Below are 16,202 nucleotides of genomic sequence, written 5' to 3' on the forward strand. Positions count from 1 at the left end.
AGTGTAGGCTCAACAGGACTGCTCATCTTCACCTTCCAATGCTGTTATAAGAACTGGCAAAAATACGGGATCCCAGATTAAGAGAAAAAAGAGGCCGGTACAGTCCACTCTGTTCAACCCACATCTGGCATGGGGATGCTGAAATTAGTGATGCTGTTGTGGCCCGCCAGCGGCCTGCGCAGATCGTGGCTGATCCTGATGAAGAGGAGGCTGGTGTGGTGTCGCGCCAGCAGCTTGCACAGCCAGCGCTCGCGTCGGACAGCGAGGAGGCCGAAGAGGATGTGATGCCAGAGGCAGAGACTCAGCCAGGGCCTTCAGAACCTCCAGAGGCTCCTTCAAGTGGAGAGAGCGAAGTGGAGGAGCCTCTCCTCAATGCTCGGGCACGCAGGGCTGCCAAAAGGCAGGAGTGTCTACTCAGGAGGAGGAGGTCTGCTCGAGAGTAGGGCTTGAGGATAATTGGCCACTCCCTTAGCCTATTTAAGTCGCACTCAGCTAGTGCGTTCTTGCTGGAAACAACTTGTATTATTATCAGCGTATTTTGGTTTATCATATCTTGTTTTCTGGGCTGGTTGCCAACCTTTGCCGGTCTTGTTTATTCTTGTTACTTAATAAATTTGATAAGGACCGTTGGTGTGTGTCAATATCCTCGGAAATCCGGAGCTGGGGCAGAACAGATACTTCATAAATCCTGGGAAAAGAAACTTAGGTTGTAATCGTCTTCTCCGAGGAAGCCAAGGTGCAGAAATGAAAGATAACAAATCAAGGAATACAAACTCCAGCTGGCAAACAAGACATATCTTGGGGGGGGCATATTAGTTTTCAGACCATGTCTTTTACTCTTTCCTTTCGTGTCCGTTGACCGTTGGGCACTTCTCCAAGAAGGCAAGATCCTAGGAGCAGAAGATTCTGCTTCAGTTGCGTGGGGGAGGCTGCTGGTCACACGGGAGCAACGTAATTCCCAGGGAAAGTGCCAAATTTCTGCGTCCTTCTGGAGACCCCTAGTGCAGGGGGGAAAAAACGCAAAAGAGACCCATGAAGAGAGAATAGAAGTTCAAGGTTCAGAGGGTTTTTTTTTCCTTGGAAGATTCTGGACCGGCCACTTGAAATTAAAAAAAAAAAAAAGAAATCTCTAAAGAAGATAATATTTTACTCTGCTACCTCTTGTGCCCCAGCTTCAAAGTTTTTGGCAATATTCCTCTCTCCATCTATATTGCCCATATACTGGTACTATAGTATAGATCTATTTCAAGCTATTTAGCTCTCATCAGCTAGCCATACCCTAACTCGGATTCGAACTTGGGCTGCCTGAATATTGTATTAACTGCCTGCAGTTGTATTAACCTCAGAGCCACAAGTTCTCCTCCCTTTATCAGCTTGAGCCAGGGGAGAGATTAAGTGTTTTTCTATCGAAACACCTGATCTACCCCAATATGGGAGGGAGCATACTGCTTCCCTTTCGCCTTTTAGCTCCAATCCAGGAGCCCTCAAGCAGTCGCATTCACGACAAACCATTTTATACCAAATTTATATTTTGCTGATAAAGAAATAAAATAATACTCGAATCCGAGTAAGGGTATGGCTAGCTGATGAGAGCTAAATAGCTTGAAATAGATATATACTAGTCTCCCTTTATTTCTTTAACCCCTAAGCGGTGTTCTTTTTTATACAAAGTCAGTTTATTGCCCCCACAATCCAGGTCCTCATTTTACCTACCTCGAAAGGATGGAAGGCTGAGTCAACCTCAATATGAGTGATCGCATGGCCTCTGTAGATGCCATATGCTAAATAAATAATAGAATCTGTTTGAGTGGTTTTCTTCAGGCCATGATCCAGATGGCAGGAGATCTTCTCCATTCATTCAGATCCTGGATCAGGAATAGGCAGCCCAGTAATGAGGAGCACCAGTTTGTTTACAACTCTCTCTTTTGGAGACTGTCACTTAATACTACTTACCACGCCTATCTTTTAATGAGCCGAGGTGGCGCAGTGGTTAGAGTGCAGTACTGCAGCTACTCCAGCTGACTGCTAGTTCAGCAGATCAGCAGATCAAATCTCACCGGCTCAAGGTTGACTCAGCCTTCCATCCTTCCGAGGTGGGTAAAATGAGGACCCAGATTGTTAGGGGGCAATATGCTATTTAGTATACTGTCTTTGGTGTAAGCCGCCCAGAGTCCTCGGAGAGTGGGCGGCATAGAAATATGAATAATAAAAAATAAGAATTAATACTATTCTTCAGATGCCTTCAATTAAAACTAAATGCAAAGTTGGCCAGTGGCATGCCTTCAAAGGTCTACCTTAGATCTTCTCCACCTCCAACACTGGAGGTTTTTAAGAAGAGATTGGTCAACCTTTTGTCTGAAATGGTACAGGGCCGTGATGGTGAACCTATGGCACGCGTGCCACAGGTGGCACGTGGAGCCATATCCATGGGCACGTGACTGTTGCCCTAGCTCAGCTCCAACGTGCATGTGTGCACCAGCCTGCTGATTTTCGGGCCTTCCGGGCCCACCAGAAGTCGGGAAACGGGCCATTTCTGGCCTCCAGAGGGCCTCCGGCTCGTTGGGTGGGGAAGGCTGTTTTGGGCCCCCCCAGGCTCCAAGAAAGCCTCTGGAGCTTGGGGAGGGCGAAAAACGGGCCTACCGGGCCCACCGGTAACCTTTTTGCTATCGCGTGTCAAAAGTGGGGCGAGCACGGGGGGGGGGGTCATGCACGCATGTGTGGGGGTGTGGGGTGGGCATTGAATTACGGGTGTGGGCATGTGCGCGCACAACCCCCCCCCCACATTCCCCCCCCCCTTTTGGCACGCGACGGCAAAAAGGTTAGCCATCACTGATATAGGGTTTCCTCTTTGAGCATTGGGGTTGGACTAGAAGACCTCCAAGGTCCCTTCCAACTTCACTTTTCTGTTTGTTTGTTTGTTTGTTTGTTTGTGTTTGTTTGTTTGTTTGTTTGTTTGTTTGTTTGTTTATTTATTTATTTATTTATTGGTTCGATTTATATGCCGCCCTTCTCCGGAGACTCAGGGCGGCTTACAATGCGTTAAGCAATAGCCTTCATACTTTTGTATATACCTGCTTAGTAGGGCTTTCGCCCCCCCCCCCCAAGCGGTGTTCTTTTTTATACAAAGTCAGCTTATTGCCCCCCACAATCCGGGTCCTCATTTTACCTACCTCAAAAGGACGGAAGGCTGAGTCAACCTTGAGCCTGGTGGGATTCGAACTTGCAGTAATTGCAGGCAGCTGGTGCTAGTTAACAGCACTTTAGTCTGCTGCGCCACCAAGGCAGTGGTGCCTCACTTGAGGCTACAGGATCTGTGTAGACCTCAAAAGCCTTGGATGCAGCCCTTAGAAACCCTCAGATGTTACTCAAGTCTTACTATGAAGAAAACACATCGCTGGAGGATAAACCATATGCATTATGCCTACGTTTAATCAAACTGGAATGTAAATCAAATGTAGATTTTATGCCAGTCCTGCCCACTCCTTCGGGAGGGCAGCCTCCAAGTCCAAAGGCAACTCAAGGTGTGGAAGAAATTGCAAGTTACTAAAACCTGCCACCGCCCTGCTTTGAAGTGCCCGTCAACACAAATCTTGACCTACCCACAAACCAGCCATCGTCACACTGTTGCATAACATCTACTCGGTCACCTTCCTGAAGTTCCAACTCATCTTCATTCTGAGGTCGGTACTGGTAGATGGCCTGGTACCTGGAACACACAAGCTATGGATGAGGACGTCTCCTCCTCATTTATTGACCAGTGTACGAGTAGTCCTTAACTGATGATGGGTTGCTCAGTGACCATTTGAACTACAACAGAAACTCCCTTCCCCAAAAGTTTGGAATAAGACTTAAGGAAATGTATGGTATAAAATGTTTATTACCTTGATATGAAATGAATGATTGTAATATTAGGAATTATGTTAAATGAGATTTCAAATTTAAGGGGTTTAACACAGGGGTGAAATGCTCCCGGTTCAGACCGGATTGCCCGATCCGGTAGCAATGGTGGCGGGTGGTTCAGAGAACCGCTAGCAAAAATCCTTCCCCACCCCCATGCCCAGCTGAGCCGCACGATCATCAGAGGCTTTTTTTTTAATATTTTTAAAAGCATTTTTTCTACAACCTCTTCGGCCGAAAAAAATGCTTTTAAAAGTAAAAACAAAGCCTCTGCCGATCAGGCAAGTCAGCTGGGATCGTCAGAGGCTTTAAAAAAAGATGAAAAGCCTCTGCCGATCAGGCAAGTCAGCTGGGATCGTCAGAGGCTTTAAAAAAAGATGAAAAGCCTCTGCCGATCAGGCAAGTCAGCTGGGATCGTCAGAGGCTTTAAAAAAAGAAGAAAAGCCTCTGCCGATCAGGCAAGTCAGCTGGGATCGTCAGAGGCTTTTTTAAAAAAAGAAGAAAAGCCTCTGCCGATCAGGCAAGTCAGCTGGGATCGTCAGAGGCTTTTTTAAAAAAAGAAGAAAAGCCTCTGCCAATCAGGAAAGTCAGCTGGGATCGTCAGAGGCTTTTAAAAGCATTTTTTTACAACCTCTTCAGCCGAAGAGGTTGTAGAAAAAATGGTTTTAAAAGTTGGCCACGCCCACTCAGTCATATTACCACCACCACCAAGCCACGCCCACAAAGCCGGTAGTAACAAATTTTACATTTCACCACTGGTTTAATATAGAGATGAAGGGAAAAATGGAATTTGGTTCAGATTAGAATTAGGATGAATGGGTAATATTGATTTAAAAAAAAGAGAGAGAGAAAGAAAAATAAAGAGAATAAATACTATGGCAAAAAGGGAATATATTGTATAAATTGTGTTGAAATGATTAAAAATTGTTTAAATTTGTGAACCGGCCAATACTTTGTTCAGAAAAAATACATTGTATGTGTGTCTGTCTGTGTGTGTGTGTCAAAAAATAAAAAAAACTTTTTTAAAAAAAGAAAAAAAAAAGTACAGCGATACCTTGGTACTCAACTGCTTCGAAACTCATCGAATTTGGTACTCAGCACGTTTTGACGTGAAAATATTGTCCCGGTACTCATCGTTTGTTTAGTACTCAACACAAGCTAGAACTTGTCGGTGTCGACTGCCTTATGACTCACCACATTATTCCTTATGGGAAATATTTGTTTCGTACTCTTCACTTCTGGTACTCATCATGCCTTCTGAATTAACAATGAGTACTAAGGTACCACTGTACTTACAACCCAGTTCTGAAGTTCTGATAGCCATCCTTCCACCCCAACGATCACGTGGCTGCATTTTGGTGATTGACAACTGCAGTGCTCACTTTAATGATTACCATGAAAAAAGAAAAGATCGTAAAATGGGGTCAGTCATGACCTGCTTTACGACCATCATGACTTACGAAATTATGGTCATAAGTCAAGAACTACCTGTGTAGTTTTTCCGTATACTCCAATTAAAACATATTTTTTTTCTCCTAAGGGAATCCCAAAGATGTCTTTTCAGGAGGCAACTGAACTTTCTTGTTTTTTTCTTTGAAAGCGTTTCGCTTCTCATCCAAGAAGCTTCTCCAGTTCTGACTGGATGGTGGGGAATGGAAGGAGTTATATTCCTTGCAGACAACTAGTCATCTGAACACTACTCAGGTGACCCTGAGGACACAGATAAACCTCCAAGTGCTTCAAGGATCCTCTAGTAAAGGTAAAGGTTCCCCTCGCACATATGTGCTAGTCGTTCCCGACTCTAGGGGGCAGTGCTCATCTCCGTTTCAAAGCCGAAGAGCCAGCGCTGTCCGAAGACGTCTCCGTGGTCATGTGGCCAACATGACTAAATGCTAAAGGCGCACGGAATGCTGTTACCTTCCCACCAAAGGTGGTCCCTATTTTTCTACTTGCATTTTTTACATGCTTTCAAACTGCAAGGTTGGCAGAAGCTGGGACAAGTGACGGGAGCTCACCCCGTTAACACAGCACTAGGGATTCGAACCGCTGAACTGCCGACCTTTCAATCGACAAGCTCAGCGTCTTAGCCACCGAGCCACCACTCAGTGACCCTCTAAAAGAACGCAAAGGACCAGCTGTCTGCAAGGAATATAAATCCTTCCATTCCCCACTATCGTGTCAGAGCTGAAGAAGCTTCTTGGATGAGAAAAAACCAGAAAATCCAGCTGAAAAAGGCATCTTTGGGACAACCACGACCTGGATGATTGAGAATCTCTACAGACTTTTTCCTAAGGGAAATAAACTTTTAAGTCCCTTCTGCAGGCAGGACAGAAATGTTTCATGCGTGGAAAAGAAATGTGCAAAGGCAAGCAATCTGCCTGCTCCCCCCACTCCCCAAATATTTGGGTTGGGGGGGGGAAAGGGGTGGAGAGATATACACCCTGCAGCTCGGAAACCTTGAGCTGTCCTCAGCCTTTCCAGCAGGCATTTGCAATGCTTGGCACCGGTGAAGCAGCCGGCGGCTTCTGTCCCCCTAGGCGGTGAGCAGGCCCCTCTGAAAAAGGCCCCCTTGTTTTGAACAATCCAGACACTGTCCAAGCCTGGCACTCCGGGGGGGGGGCGGGGTTGTCTACAGCCCCCCTCCTCCTTCCTCCCCTCTTTTATGGGTCACTTCACACAGGGATGGTGGGGCTGGCCAGCTGCCAGCAGGAGCCCAGCTCTCCCTTCCCCGCCACTGCGAATCTGCCTGACTTACGGAGTCCACTGGATGCCGGAGGGGGAGTCTCTGGCGGCGTGCGGGGGGCTCTGCGGCTTTGGAGTTGGGGAAAACACTGTCTCGAGGGCAGAATTCTGCAGTCACAAGAGCAAGAAAAAGGAAGGGCGATGAGAACACGGCATACCGGAAAGTAATAAACACAGGTGGGAGGAAAAGAAAATTTACCTAATCCTGGCAGAAGTGCCCAGGAAAATTCAACGCAGAATACAGGTAGTCCTGGACTTACGACCACAGTCAAACAGTGGTGGGTTTCTACCAGTTCGCCCCGGTTCGGGAAAACTGGTAGCGGCGGTGGCAGGAGGCTCCGCCCACCCGCCTGGATGTCATCATGGACGCTCTGCGCAGAAGCGCCGCACGCTCACAGTTCCGAACCGGTAGCGAAGGTTAGTGAAACCCACTACTGCAATCGAGCCCAACCTTTCCGTCGCTAAGGAAGACCATTGTTAAGTGAGTTTTGCCTCATTGTACGACCTTCCTTGCTGCCTTTGTTAAGTGAATCACTGCAGTTATTAAGTTAGTAACACGATTGTCAAGTAAATCGAGCTTCCCCACTGACTTTTGTTTGTCGGACGGTCGCAAAAGGGGATCACCTGACACTGCGACTGTCATAAATAAGAGTCAGCTGCCAATCGTCCGAATTTTGACCCCGTGACCGTGGGGATGCTACCGCGGTTGTAAGTGCTAAAAATGGTCGCAAGCCGCCACATTTTTCAGTGCCGTTGTAACTTTGAATGATCACTAAATGTTCTAAATTCACTATGTTTTTGGAGAAGCAACAGAGGACAAAACGGCCCTTATAAATGGCCCAGAAAGAAAATAGATGAAAATCTTTGCTAATTCCTAGAAGGGTGAAAATCCTGCTAGAAATCACAATACATTGTGTTTATCACAAGTGCCACAAGCATGATAATCAGGAGAAACAGCATGAAATGAATAGCTCTGCATATACCAAATATTTGTGATCATAAATTATCTTTATTTCTGTGTCATGTAAGATTTGCCTGCCAATGACCAGACCAAAATGCACTGAGAACTGCTGCTGATGTTAGCAGAGGTGAAATTGGAACATTTTGTTCCTTTTTTTAAAAAAAAACCACTATTCAATTCTTTTCATTTTACTCCAATTACAAGTTCACGTTTGAAATATTTTGTTCACACAACATGGCTACCGCCTTATTACTATATTGTGTATATATCCTTCCAGGTTTAGTACAATTGGGATTCGGTGTCTTGGGCATTAAAGATTGTAATGCTGTGATGTTTATGTTTTTTTTCCAGCTGCGACTACCCTATTTCCCCCAAAATAAGACATCCCCTGATAATAAGCCCAATCGGGCTTTTGAGCGCATGGCAATAAGGCCAAGCGCTTATTTCAGGAATCAAAAAAATATAAAACAGGGTCTTATTTTCGGGGAAACACGGTATAGACTTTGCCTTTAAATGTTAGCAACTCTTCAGTTGTTGTTTTTTTTTAAATTTTTATTTTTAAACATGACAAAACATAAAACCACCATCATCCATTACAATCACAGAAAGTGTGTCGATCGGTTAAAATTCTTTTGTGCTTAATTCCATATCCAACATTTACAAGTTATTTAATTTCTCTTATTTAACAATTTTATATATCCCTTTATATCATTATTCTCATTTTTATTTTTATTTTTCAGATTTCTATACTGCCCTTCTCCTTTCGGACTCAGGGCGGTGAACAGCCAAATATAAAACATTCATACCCAAAAGTTAAAATAGATTTAAAATAATTAAATAAAATTTGGCCCATAATTTAAAACATTTCAATTAAAATCAATATCAATTTTAAAACCAACCATAAAATCAGGACAGCCCATTAAATTATTGTTCAAATAATTTAACAATTATTTAACAAAGGCTTAACTCCCTTAAGAAATCACTTCGTATATTTTATCATCACATTAATTTCATATTTCATACTTCATTTCCATGCCTTATTATCTAGCCATTGATAAAATAGATCCCATATCAAATAATATTATCTTCCTGTTCTTGAATTTCAAATGTCAATTTACTCATTTCAGCACATTCCATAATTTTCTTAATAACTTCATCTTATTAATAACTTCAGCAACTCTTTATTTGTTAATTGTCTAACCAAGTTGGGCTTTTGTGGAAACTAAGGCACATCCATTATAGGTGCAAGGAAATGGAAGGGGGATCCGGTTTTCCTCATTTGATGTTCTGAAATCGTGTCTAGACTTTCTGTGAGCAGTTCAGTTATTCAGACCCCCCCCCCATATTTGTCATTTTTAATATGTTCCTTTTTATACCCTTGCATTTGTTGTAAGCCGCACAGCGCCTTTGAAGGCGTGGGTTTTAAAAAGTGGAAATACAGAAATATTCATTTTAAGTTGTCTCTAAACCAGAAGCAAAGGACTGAATCAGAAGAAACTCATCAGGGTTGGGGTACAAATGCTTGGCTTTGTTAAGCTACTGGAAGACCCCACTAAGGTTAGAAGGTCCCAAAAATGCTTTTTCGAAGTTTCAAGGTTTTCCTTGAAGACATTTCGCTTCTCATCCAAGAAGCTTCTTCAGTTCTGTAAAGGGCACTTCTTCAGAATTGAGGTCACGTGATCAAAATTCAGACCCTTGTCCCATATTTATGACCGTCGCCGTATCCTGGGGTGGGTTCTAAATTTTTTACTACCGGTTCTGTGGGCGTGGCTTATTTTGTGGGTGTGGCTTGGAGGTCAAGTGACTAGGTGGGTGTGGCTAGCTGGTCAGAGTCATTTCTGGAAGGTCCTTGCCCTTACAACCAGTCCTCGCACTTACAACCCAACTCATTTGTTTGCTTTTAACACTGATCAGCTATAGGGCGGCCCTTTGAAGCCCCGCGGCAAGAGTTTAAACAGTTTTTTTCCCTCTAGTCATCAGCTGGGACTCAGGAGGCAGCAATAGATTGGGGGTGGGACCAAATAAAAGGTAAGAATAACGTGGGGGGGGTGGGAGGACGGGAGGGGGGGAGAACTGGTTCAGTGACATCATATCGTCACAGCTACCGGCTCGGCCGAACCGGACCGAACCAGGAGGAACCCACCACTGCTGGGGTCAGGAAATCACTTTCTGCGACCTTCTGACAAGCCAAGTCAATGAGGAAGCCAGATTTATTTAACAATCGTGTTACTAACTTAACAAGTGCAGTGATTCCCTTAAACAACTGCGGCAAGAAAAGTCGTAAAATGAGGCAAAGCTCACTGCACGACGGTCTCACTTCGCCAGAGAAATTTTGCGCTCCATTGTGGTCGTACGTTGAGGACTATATTAAGCACGAGTATCCTTCTAGTTTCCATTAGTCATTTCAAAGCAGAACTAGAATCTTTTCCGGATTGGCTTGGCTTTCCTGGGGAAGAAGCTCACCCCCACATCCACCGAAAGGAATGCAAACTTTGTCCCCTGCTAAGAGTTGCTGTTGCTGGTTTTTGTGTTGTTTTGTCCGCTCTTCCCGTTGCTTTGGGGCTGCTGCCAAGCCCTACAACAGGATATTAATTTCCCACAGGGTCTAAAGCAGAGGTGTCAAACTCAAGGCCCGGGGCTCAGATCCGGCCTATGGGGTACTTAGATCTGGCCCACGGGGCTGTTCTGGAAACAGCAAAGGACTGGCCCGTGATGCTTCTGCCGGCAAAAACGGGCTCCCGAGTTCCGTTTTTGGCTTCCAGGTCCTCCTGCAATCCTCTGCCAGTGAAAACAGAGCTCGGGAGGGCCGCAAGCGGTATTGTGGTATTTGCCGGTTCTCCAAACTACTCAAAATTTCCGCTACTGGTTCGCTGAACCGCTCAAAATTTCCGCTACCGGTTCTCCAGAACTTGTCAGAACCTGCTGAATTTCACCTTGGCCTGGGGGGTACTTAGAAGTGGCCGCCCTGTTTCCGCGGTGCTTCTGCCAGCTAAAATGGGCTCCCAAGCTCCATTTTCAGCTGCCAGGGACTCCTGCAACCCTCTGCCAGTGAAAATGGCAGAGCTCCGTTTTCACTGGCAGAGGTTTGCAGGAGGTCCTGGCAGCCAAAAACGGAACACGGGAACCCGTTTTCACTGGCAAGAGCGCTCAGGCCACCACAGGTGCCCCCGACAGGAATGACGTCGAGCTGGCCATGCCCCCCCCCCCGTGCCCCCCCAGGTCAAACACAACCCTGATGAAATCGAGTTTTTTATACCCCTGGTCTAAAGTGTATGCTGTATCAAGGAAATGTCTACCATTGCCATGAATTAAACCTGCGACGGTGGGATCCGCAGAGAAGGGATCAAGAAAACTCAAGAGGGATGCCAGCCAGTGGCACCGTGCCAGCCCCATCCCCTTTTTTAAAAAAAAATTTGCATCATTATTTTGCATGCACGCCCCACGTTATGAAAGTGGCAAGTCTGCTTTTGTAATTCAGAGGAGGATGCTAAGCGGCCAGACACAGGCCAGAAAGTAGCTCCTTATTATATTTAAGCCCCGGGGTAAGAAATTATGCTCAGTCTCTTACACCAGACATGAGAAATGTGAAGGGGGGGGGGAGGAAAGAACAGCATCTCACCTGCGGCGGAATGGAAGTCCGTGGTTGGGAAGTCAATACAGGAGGAAGAGGTCGTGGTGGGTCCTTCATCTGGACAGACGTGAGAGGCTGCGGGCTACCACCGGACCTTTTCCCTGGGCTTTGACTCTGGGGACTGAAAGAGCCAGCTCTGGGTGCATCCTGGATTCTGTGAATCGGGGTCTCAGGGGTTTCAAATTTTGGAGACACGGGAAATGTGAATCCAGAGGGGGCAGAGGAGGAGAAGGAGGAAGAGGAGGAGAGCAGGTCTGGTGCCAGGGCGCTTGGCAGGCTTGAAGGGGAAGTCTCAGACTGCCACCTACTGCCCAGATTGGGTGTATGTGCCTGGGGGGATGAGCTGGCATGGGTTGGGAGGCCCGGAGAGGAAGGATATTCCTCCGAATTCTTCACTCTTGGCTCTTTCACCACCTGGACATAGTTGGCTGGGAAAATACCCTGGCGGTTTGTGCCAGAGATGCGACCTTCATACCAGTTCTCGTCTACCCTACGGACGAGGCAGATACGCTCACCCTGGCAACAAAGAAGAAAAAAAAAAAAGAACAAAAGTTAGCATACCGTGGGAGTAAGTAAGGAGAGTCCCGAGGCTGAAATACACACCCAAGAAGAGATTGTCTGCCCTTCACAACAACCACTTTGAAGCTAAGGGCCACCTAGCTTGTTCCAGGCACAATAGGTCCATCTTGATATTTATTTGTTTGTTTGTTGTGTGTGTGGGTGCGTATGTGCATTTCTAGGGCCTCCATATCAGCAGTGGGATATGGAATGTAGGATGAGAACAGCATCTCGCAGCAGTAACTTTGGGTGGTGTACAACACCACCAGCGACTCCTTAATTCACACAACATCCTGAATATATCTGAAAGATCTATGAAGCAGGCCACCTGTTACCCTACCATACTTGTCTCTAAGGCCTCTTGACTGATTGAGTAACAGCAACCAGTTTATTTATTTACTCCCAGTTATTTATTTACTTTTTCACCACATTTTCTTTCGCCATGGTGGCGCAGTGGTTAGACTGCAGTACTGCAGGCTCCTTCTGCTGACTGCCGGCTGCCTGCAATTTGGCAGTTCAAATCTCACCAGGCTCAAGGTTGACTCAGCTTTCCATCCTTCCGAGGTGGGTAAAATGAGGATCCAGATTATTGGGGGCAAGAGGCTGACTCTGTAAACCGTTTAGAGAGGGCTGTAAAGCACTGTGAAGCGGTATATAAATCTAACTGCTATTGTCCTTCCTTCCTTCCTTCCTTCCTTCCTTCCTTCCTTCCTTCCTTCCTTCCTTCCTTCCTTCCTTTCTTTCCTTCCTTCTGCCCACTGCCAGCAATTCGATCCTGACTGGCTCAAGCTTGACTCAGCCTTCCTTCCGAGGTGGGTAAAATGAGGACCCAGCTTGCTGGGGGCCATATGCTGACTCTGTAAACCGCTTAGAGAGGGCTGGAAAGCACTGTAAAGCGGTATATAAGTCTAAGTGCTATTGCTATTTGCTCCATTTATTTATTTACTTTTTCACCACATTTCCTTTTCTCCAAAAGGTCAACCATGGCCCAGATCCCCCAGCGGTGGGGGAAGAGAATGCCCCTCTCAAATATCATTGTTATAAATGTTCTTAAGGTTTATAAAATCATAAATTCTGTGGAGTGAAACATTTGTTCAACAACAACCAAGCTGATTTTGCAAATACACGTCCTTCTGTTCTTTCTCCAGAAGCTACTAATTGCTATGTCGCTCTTTGAATTAAACATGAACTCAGAACAAAGCGTTTAAACTGAGCAAGGGCATCGCCCAATTGATCTCGGTCAAACAAAGCAACAAAAAGGAATTGTAATCTCCGGATGATTGGAGCTACCTTGTCTGATATCCCTGCCCACCAAAAACAGATTAATAAATGCACAGGAAAGCTGTACAGTAATCCAAACCATCTGCAAGGCTCATCTTTAGCAAAATATATATATATATATATTTTCTGGTGGAGAGTTTTCCAAGAGTGATGAGATGGCACAGGATGATCAAAACTCAGGAAAGCCGGCTCTGCCGTTGGCTGGGTACAACCCAGCTTCTTTCAGGCAGTGGTGAAATCCTCCCCAGATTGCCACCGGTTCGCTGCCTGTGTATGCACGGGGTGCGCTAAATACACGCTGCACGCACGCCTTCACAGAGCATACAAAAAGGACCAAACACATGCTTTGCGTGGAAAAACTTGACTTGACTTGACAAGGTAAGTAGAACAGCGAGGGGAGGAAACAGCTGTGCTGCACGATTTAGATGTCAGGTTCCAGAACGATAAAACAGGAAACAAACAAAACAAACCTGGTTTGATGCTGATGCCTTTTATTCCTGGCACTCACTGACCACTTAAAAGAAATTATTGTTAGGGCTGACTGCCCTGGATTCCCATCACCTTTTATACAATACATCAGTGAACGCAGCTCTCATTATCCAATCCCCAACTCAGGGGTGAAATGCTCCTGGTTCGGACCAGATCGCCCGATCCGGTAGCGATGGCGGCGGGTGGTTCGGAGAACCGGTAGCAAAAATCCCTGCGCCCCCCCCACATGCCCAGCTGAGCTGCAGGATCATCAGAGGCTTTTTTTTTTTTTACTTTTAAAAGCATTTTTTCTACAACTACTTCTGATGAAAAAATGCTTTTAAAAGTAAAAAAAAAAAGCCTCTGATGATCGCGCGGCTCAGCTGGGATCGTCAGAGGCTTTTCAAAGCATTTTTTTCTGCAACCTCTTGGCCGAAGAGGTGGTAAAAAAAAATGCTTTGAAAAGTCTCTGACGATCCCAGCTGAGTTGCCTGATGGGCAGAAGATTTTCAAAGCATTAAAAAAAAGTTTTGAAAAGTTAAAAAAAAAAAAAAGTTGGCCACGCCCACCCAGTCACATTACCCCCCACCCCACCAAGCCACGCCCACAGAACCGGTAGTAACAAATTTTACATTTCACCCCTGCCCCAATGCCTACCCTGCCCATGTGACTCAGAAGTATGGTTAATGTGTTTTACTCTAACTGTAATGATTAAAATCAGTCCCTTAAGGGGGAAGTGTTTTTGTGGGTTTCCTTGGAACATGCTGCTCAATCTGAAAGTGCTATTACTCCCTTCCTGACGTCATCACCGTGCAGCCGCCTCACAGTTGTTTGGCGGCCGCCCGGCTTCCCGGCAACGCGGCGACCATCCCAGATGATGGAACGTCTCCTCGCCCTCCGTCCCAAGTCCTCAGCAGCTGGCAAGGTAGCGTGCAGGGCCCCTGTCCTCCACGGCTGTAGCGACGGCCCTTCTCCCCCAAATGGCAGCTCCGGGCCATTGGGCACACCGGACCTGACGTTAGATTCGCTAGAAAGCAGGATTTCCTGCTTTCTAAGGAATATAAACCGTGCGGCACAGCTGATCGTTGGAAATACCGGTTCAAAAGAACCGGTAGCTTTTTTAACTACCGGTTCGCCTGAATCGGTAGCTTTTTTTTTTCTACCTGTTTGCCTGAATTGGTAGTTTTTATCACTACCAGTTTACCCGAACCCGTAGCATTTCACCCCTGCTTTCAGGTGGCACTGATGTTCAAAAGTGGCAGGACATTATTTATGACATGGTTCCATCGCCACAGGAGGTGCCCCTTGCATATTTTCCTACAGGCACTAAAAATATTACTGGCTGCCTCGGAGCTCCATTATGAGAAGCGGAGACAGCCAACCAAACCCCACATCTGTTGGAGGGGAATGAACTGGCCTGGAGCCCAGACGCACCATGGAAAAGAGGCCCTGAAGCCATTTTGTTGCAAGAATGTATGTTTCAGTAGTGGGTTTCAATTTCGATCGCTACTGGTTTGCTCGCGGGTGCGTGTGTACTCGCGGGCGCTCTCACACATGCGCAGAACCTTCTGCGCATACGCAGAGACATCCGGGCGGGTGGGCGGACCCTCCCACCACTGCCGCTACCAGTTTGCCCGATTCGGTGCGAACTGGTAGCAACCCACCACTGGTATGTTTCTGCTAATATGTGGACTTCGATACCTTTCGGAAGGACAGCTCTACTGCCAGGTCTCCTTTGAAGTTGTACTGGGCCACTGCTTCCCCATACTCCAAGACTTGGATGGAGGGCACTTTGATGGGCTTGGGAATTTCGGTTGGAGGCAGGACCTGTGTTGAAAAAAGGAAGCAGCAGCACAACAACAGGGTTATGGCTTTAATCTGGGATACAGGTTCCTAGAGAAAGAGCTCACCTGACCACCAAACATCTTTACTGGAACACATCATTGGCAGTGAAAGTATGAAGGAGGAAAATGCCTCCGTGTGCCACACTCTTGTTATTCGTGCAGGACATGGGCCTGCTCCGATTCTTTCCCTGAACATCAGAACAATGCCTCTTTTAAAGGGGCATTGTTACGGGACCGCCTTCTGCCACCAATAGCCTCCCACCGGCCGGTTCGCTCCCACAGAGAGGGCCTCCTCAGGGTGCCGTCAGCCAGACAATGTCGGCTGGCGACCCCCAGGGGGAGAGCCTTCTCTGTGGTGGCACCTGCCCTCTGGAACGATCTACCTCCAGAGATAGGAGTGATCTCAGACCTCCGGACTTTTCGTCGGGCCCTTAAAACTTACTTTTTTCAGCTAGCCGGGCTGGCCTGATTCCATGTTGGTTTTAACATTTGATATTGATTTTAATTGATATGTTTTAAATTATGGGCCAAATTCTATTTAATTAGTTTTAAATAATTATTTTAACTTTTGTGTACAAATGTTTTTATTTTGGCTGTTCACCGCCCTGAGTCCGAAAGGAGAAGGGCGCTATACAAATTTTATTATTATTATTATTATTATTATTATTATTATTATTATTAATAATAATAATAATAATAATAATAATAATAATAATAATAATAAACAGGGAAATAAGATTAGGAGAGAGGGTTAGTAAGAGAGGAAGAGGGGAGGAGTGGGGGAAAGGAAGAGGAAGGAGAGAAGGGGAAGGAGAGGAGG

The 16,202-nt window shown here is 46.0% G+C and overlaps 1 protein-coding gene across 1 annotated transcript in view; it reads right to left on the bottom strand.

Annotated features, from left to right (window-relative positions):
* Window positions 1-261: 261 nt before the first annotated feature.
* The window catches only part of SORBS3 (sorbin and SH3 domain containing 3), an 89,825-nt gene continuing 73,884 nt past the window's right edge, over window positions 262-16,202 (bottom strand). Inside the window, exons 17-21 of the mRNA XM_070952237.1 lie at window positions 15,240-15,365; window positions 11,220-11,747; window positions 6,653-6,747; window positions 3,600-3,706; window positions 262-998 (exon numbers count right to left, since the gene is read on the bottom strand). Coding sequence (XP_070808338.1) covers window positions 937-998; window positions 3,600-3,706; window positions 6,653-6,747; window positions 11,220-11,747; window positions 15,240-15,365 — 918 coding nt within the window. The 3' untranslated portion in view covers window positions 262-936. The remainder of the gene's footprint in view (window positions 999-3,599; window positions 3,707-6,652; window positions 6,748-11,219; window positions 11,748-15,239; window positions 15,366-16,202) is intronic.

This window comes from Pituophis catenifer, unplaced genomic scaffold (assembly GCF_029215685.1).
Source record: "Pituophis catenifer annectens isolate HBS135680 unplaced genomic scaffold, rPitCat1.0.hap2 SCAF_12, whole genome shotgun sequence".
Lineage (NCBI taxonomy): Eukaryota > Metazoa > Chordata > Lepidosauria > Squamata > Colubridae > Pituophis > Pituophis catenifer.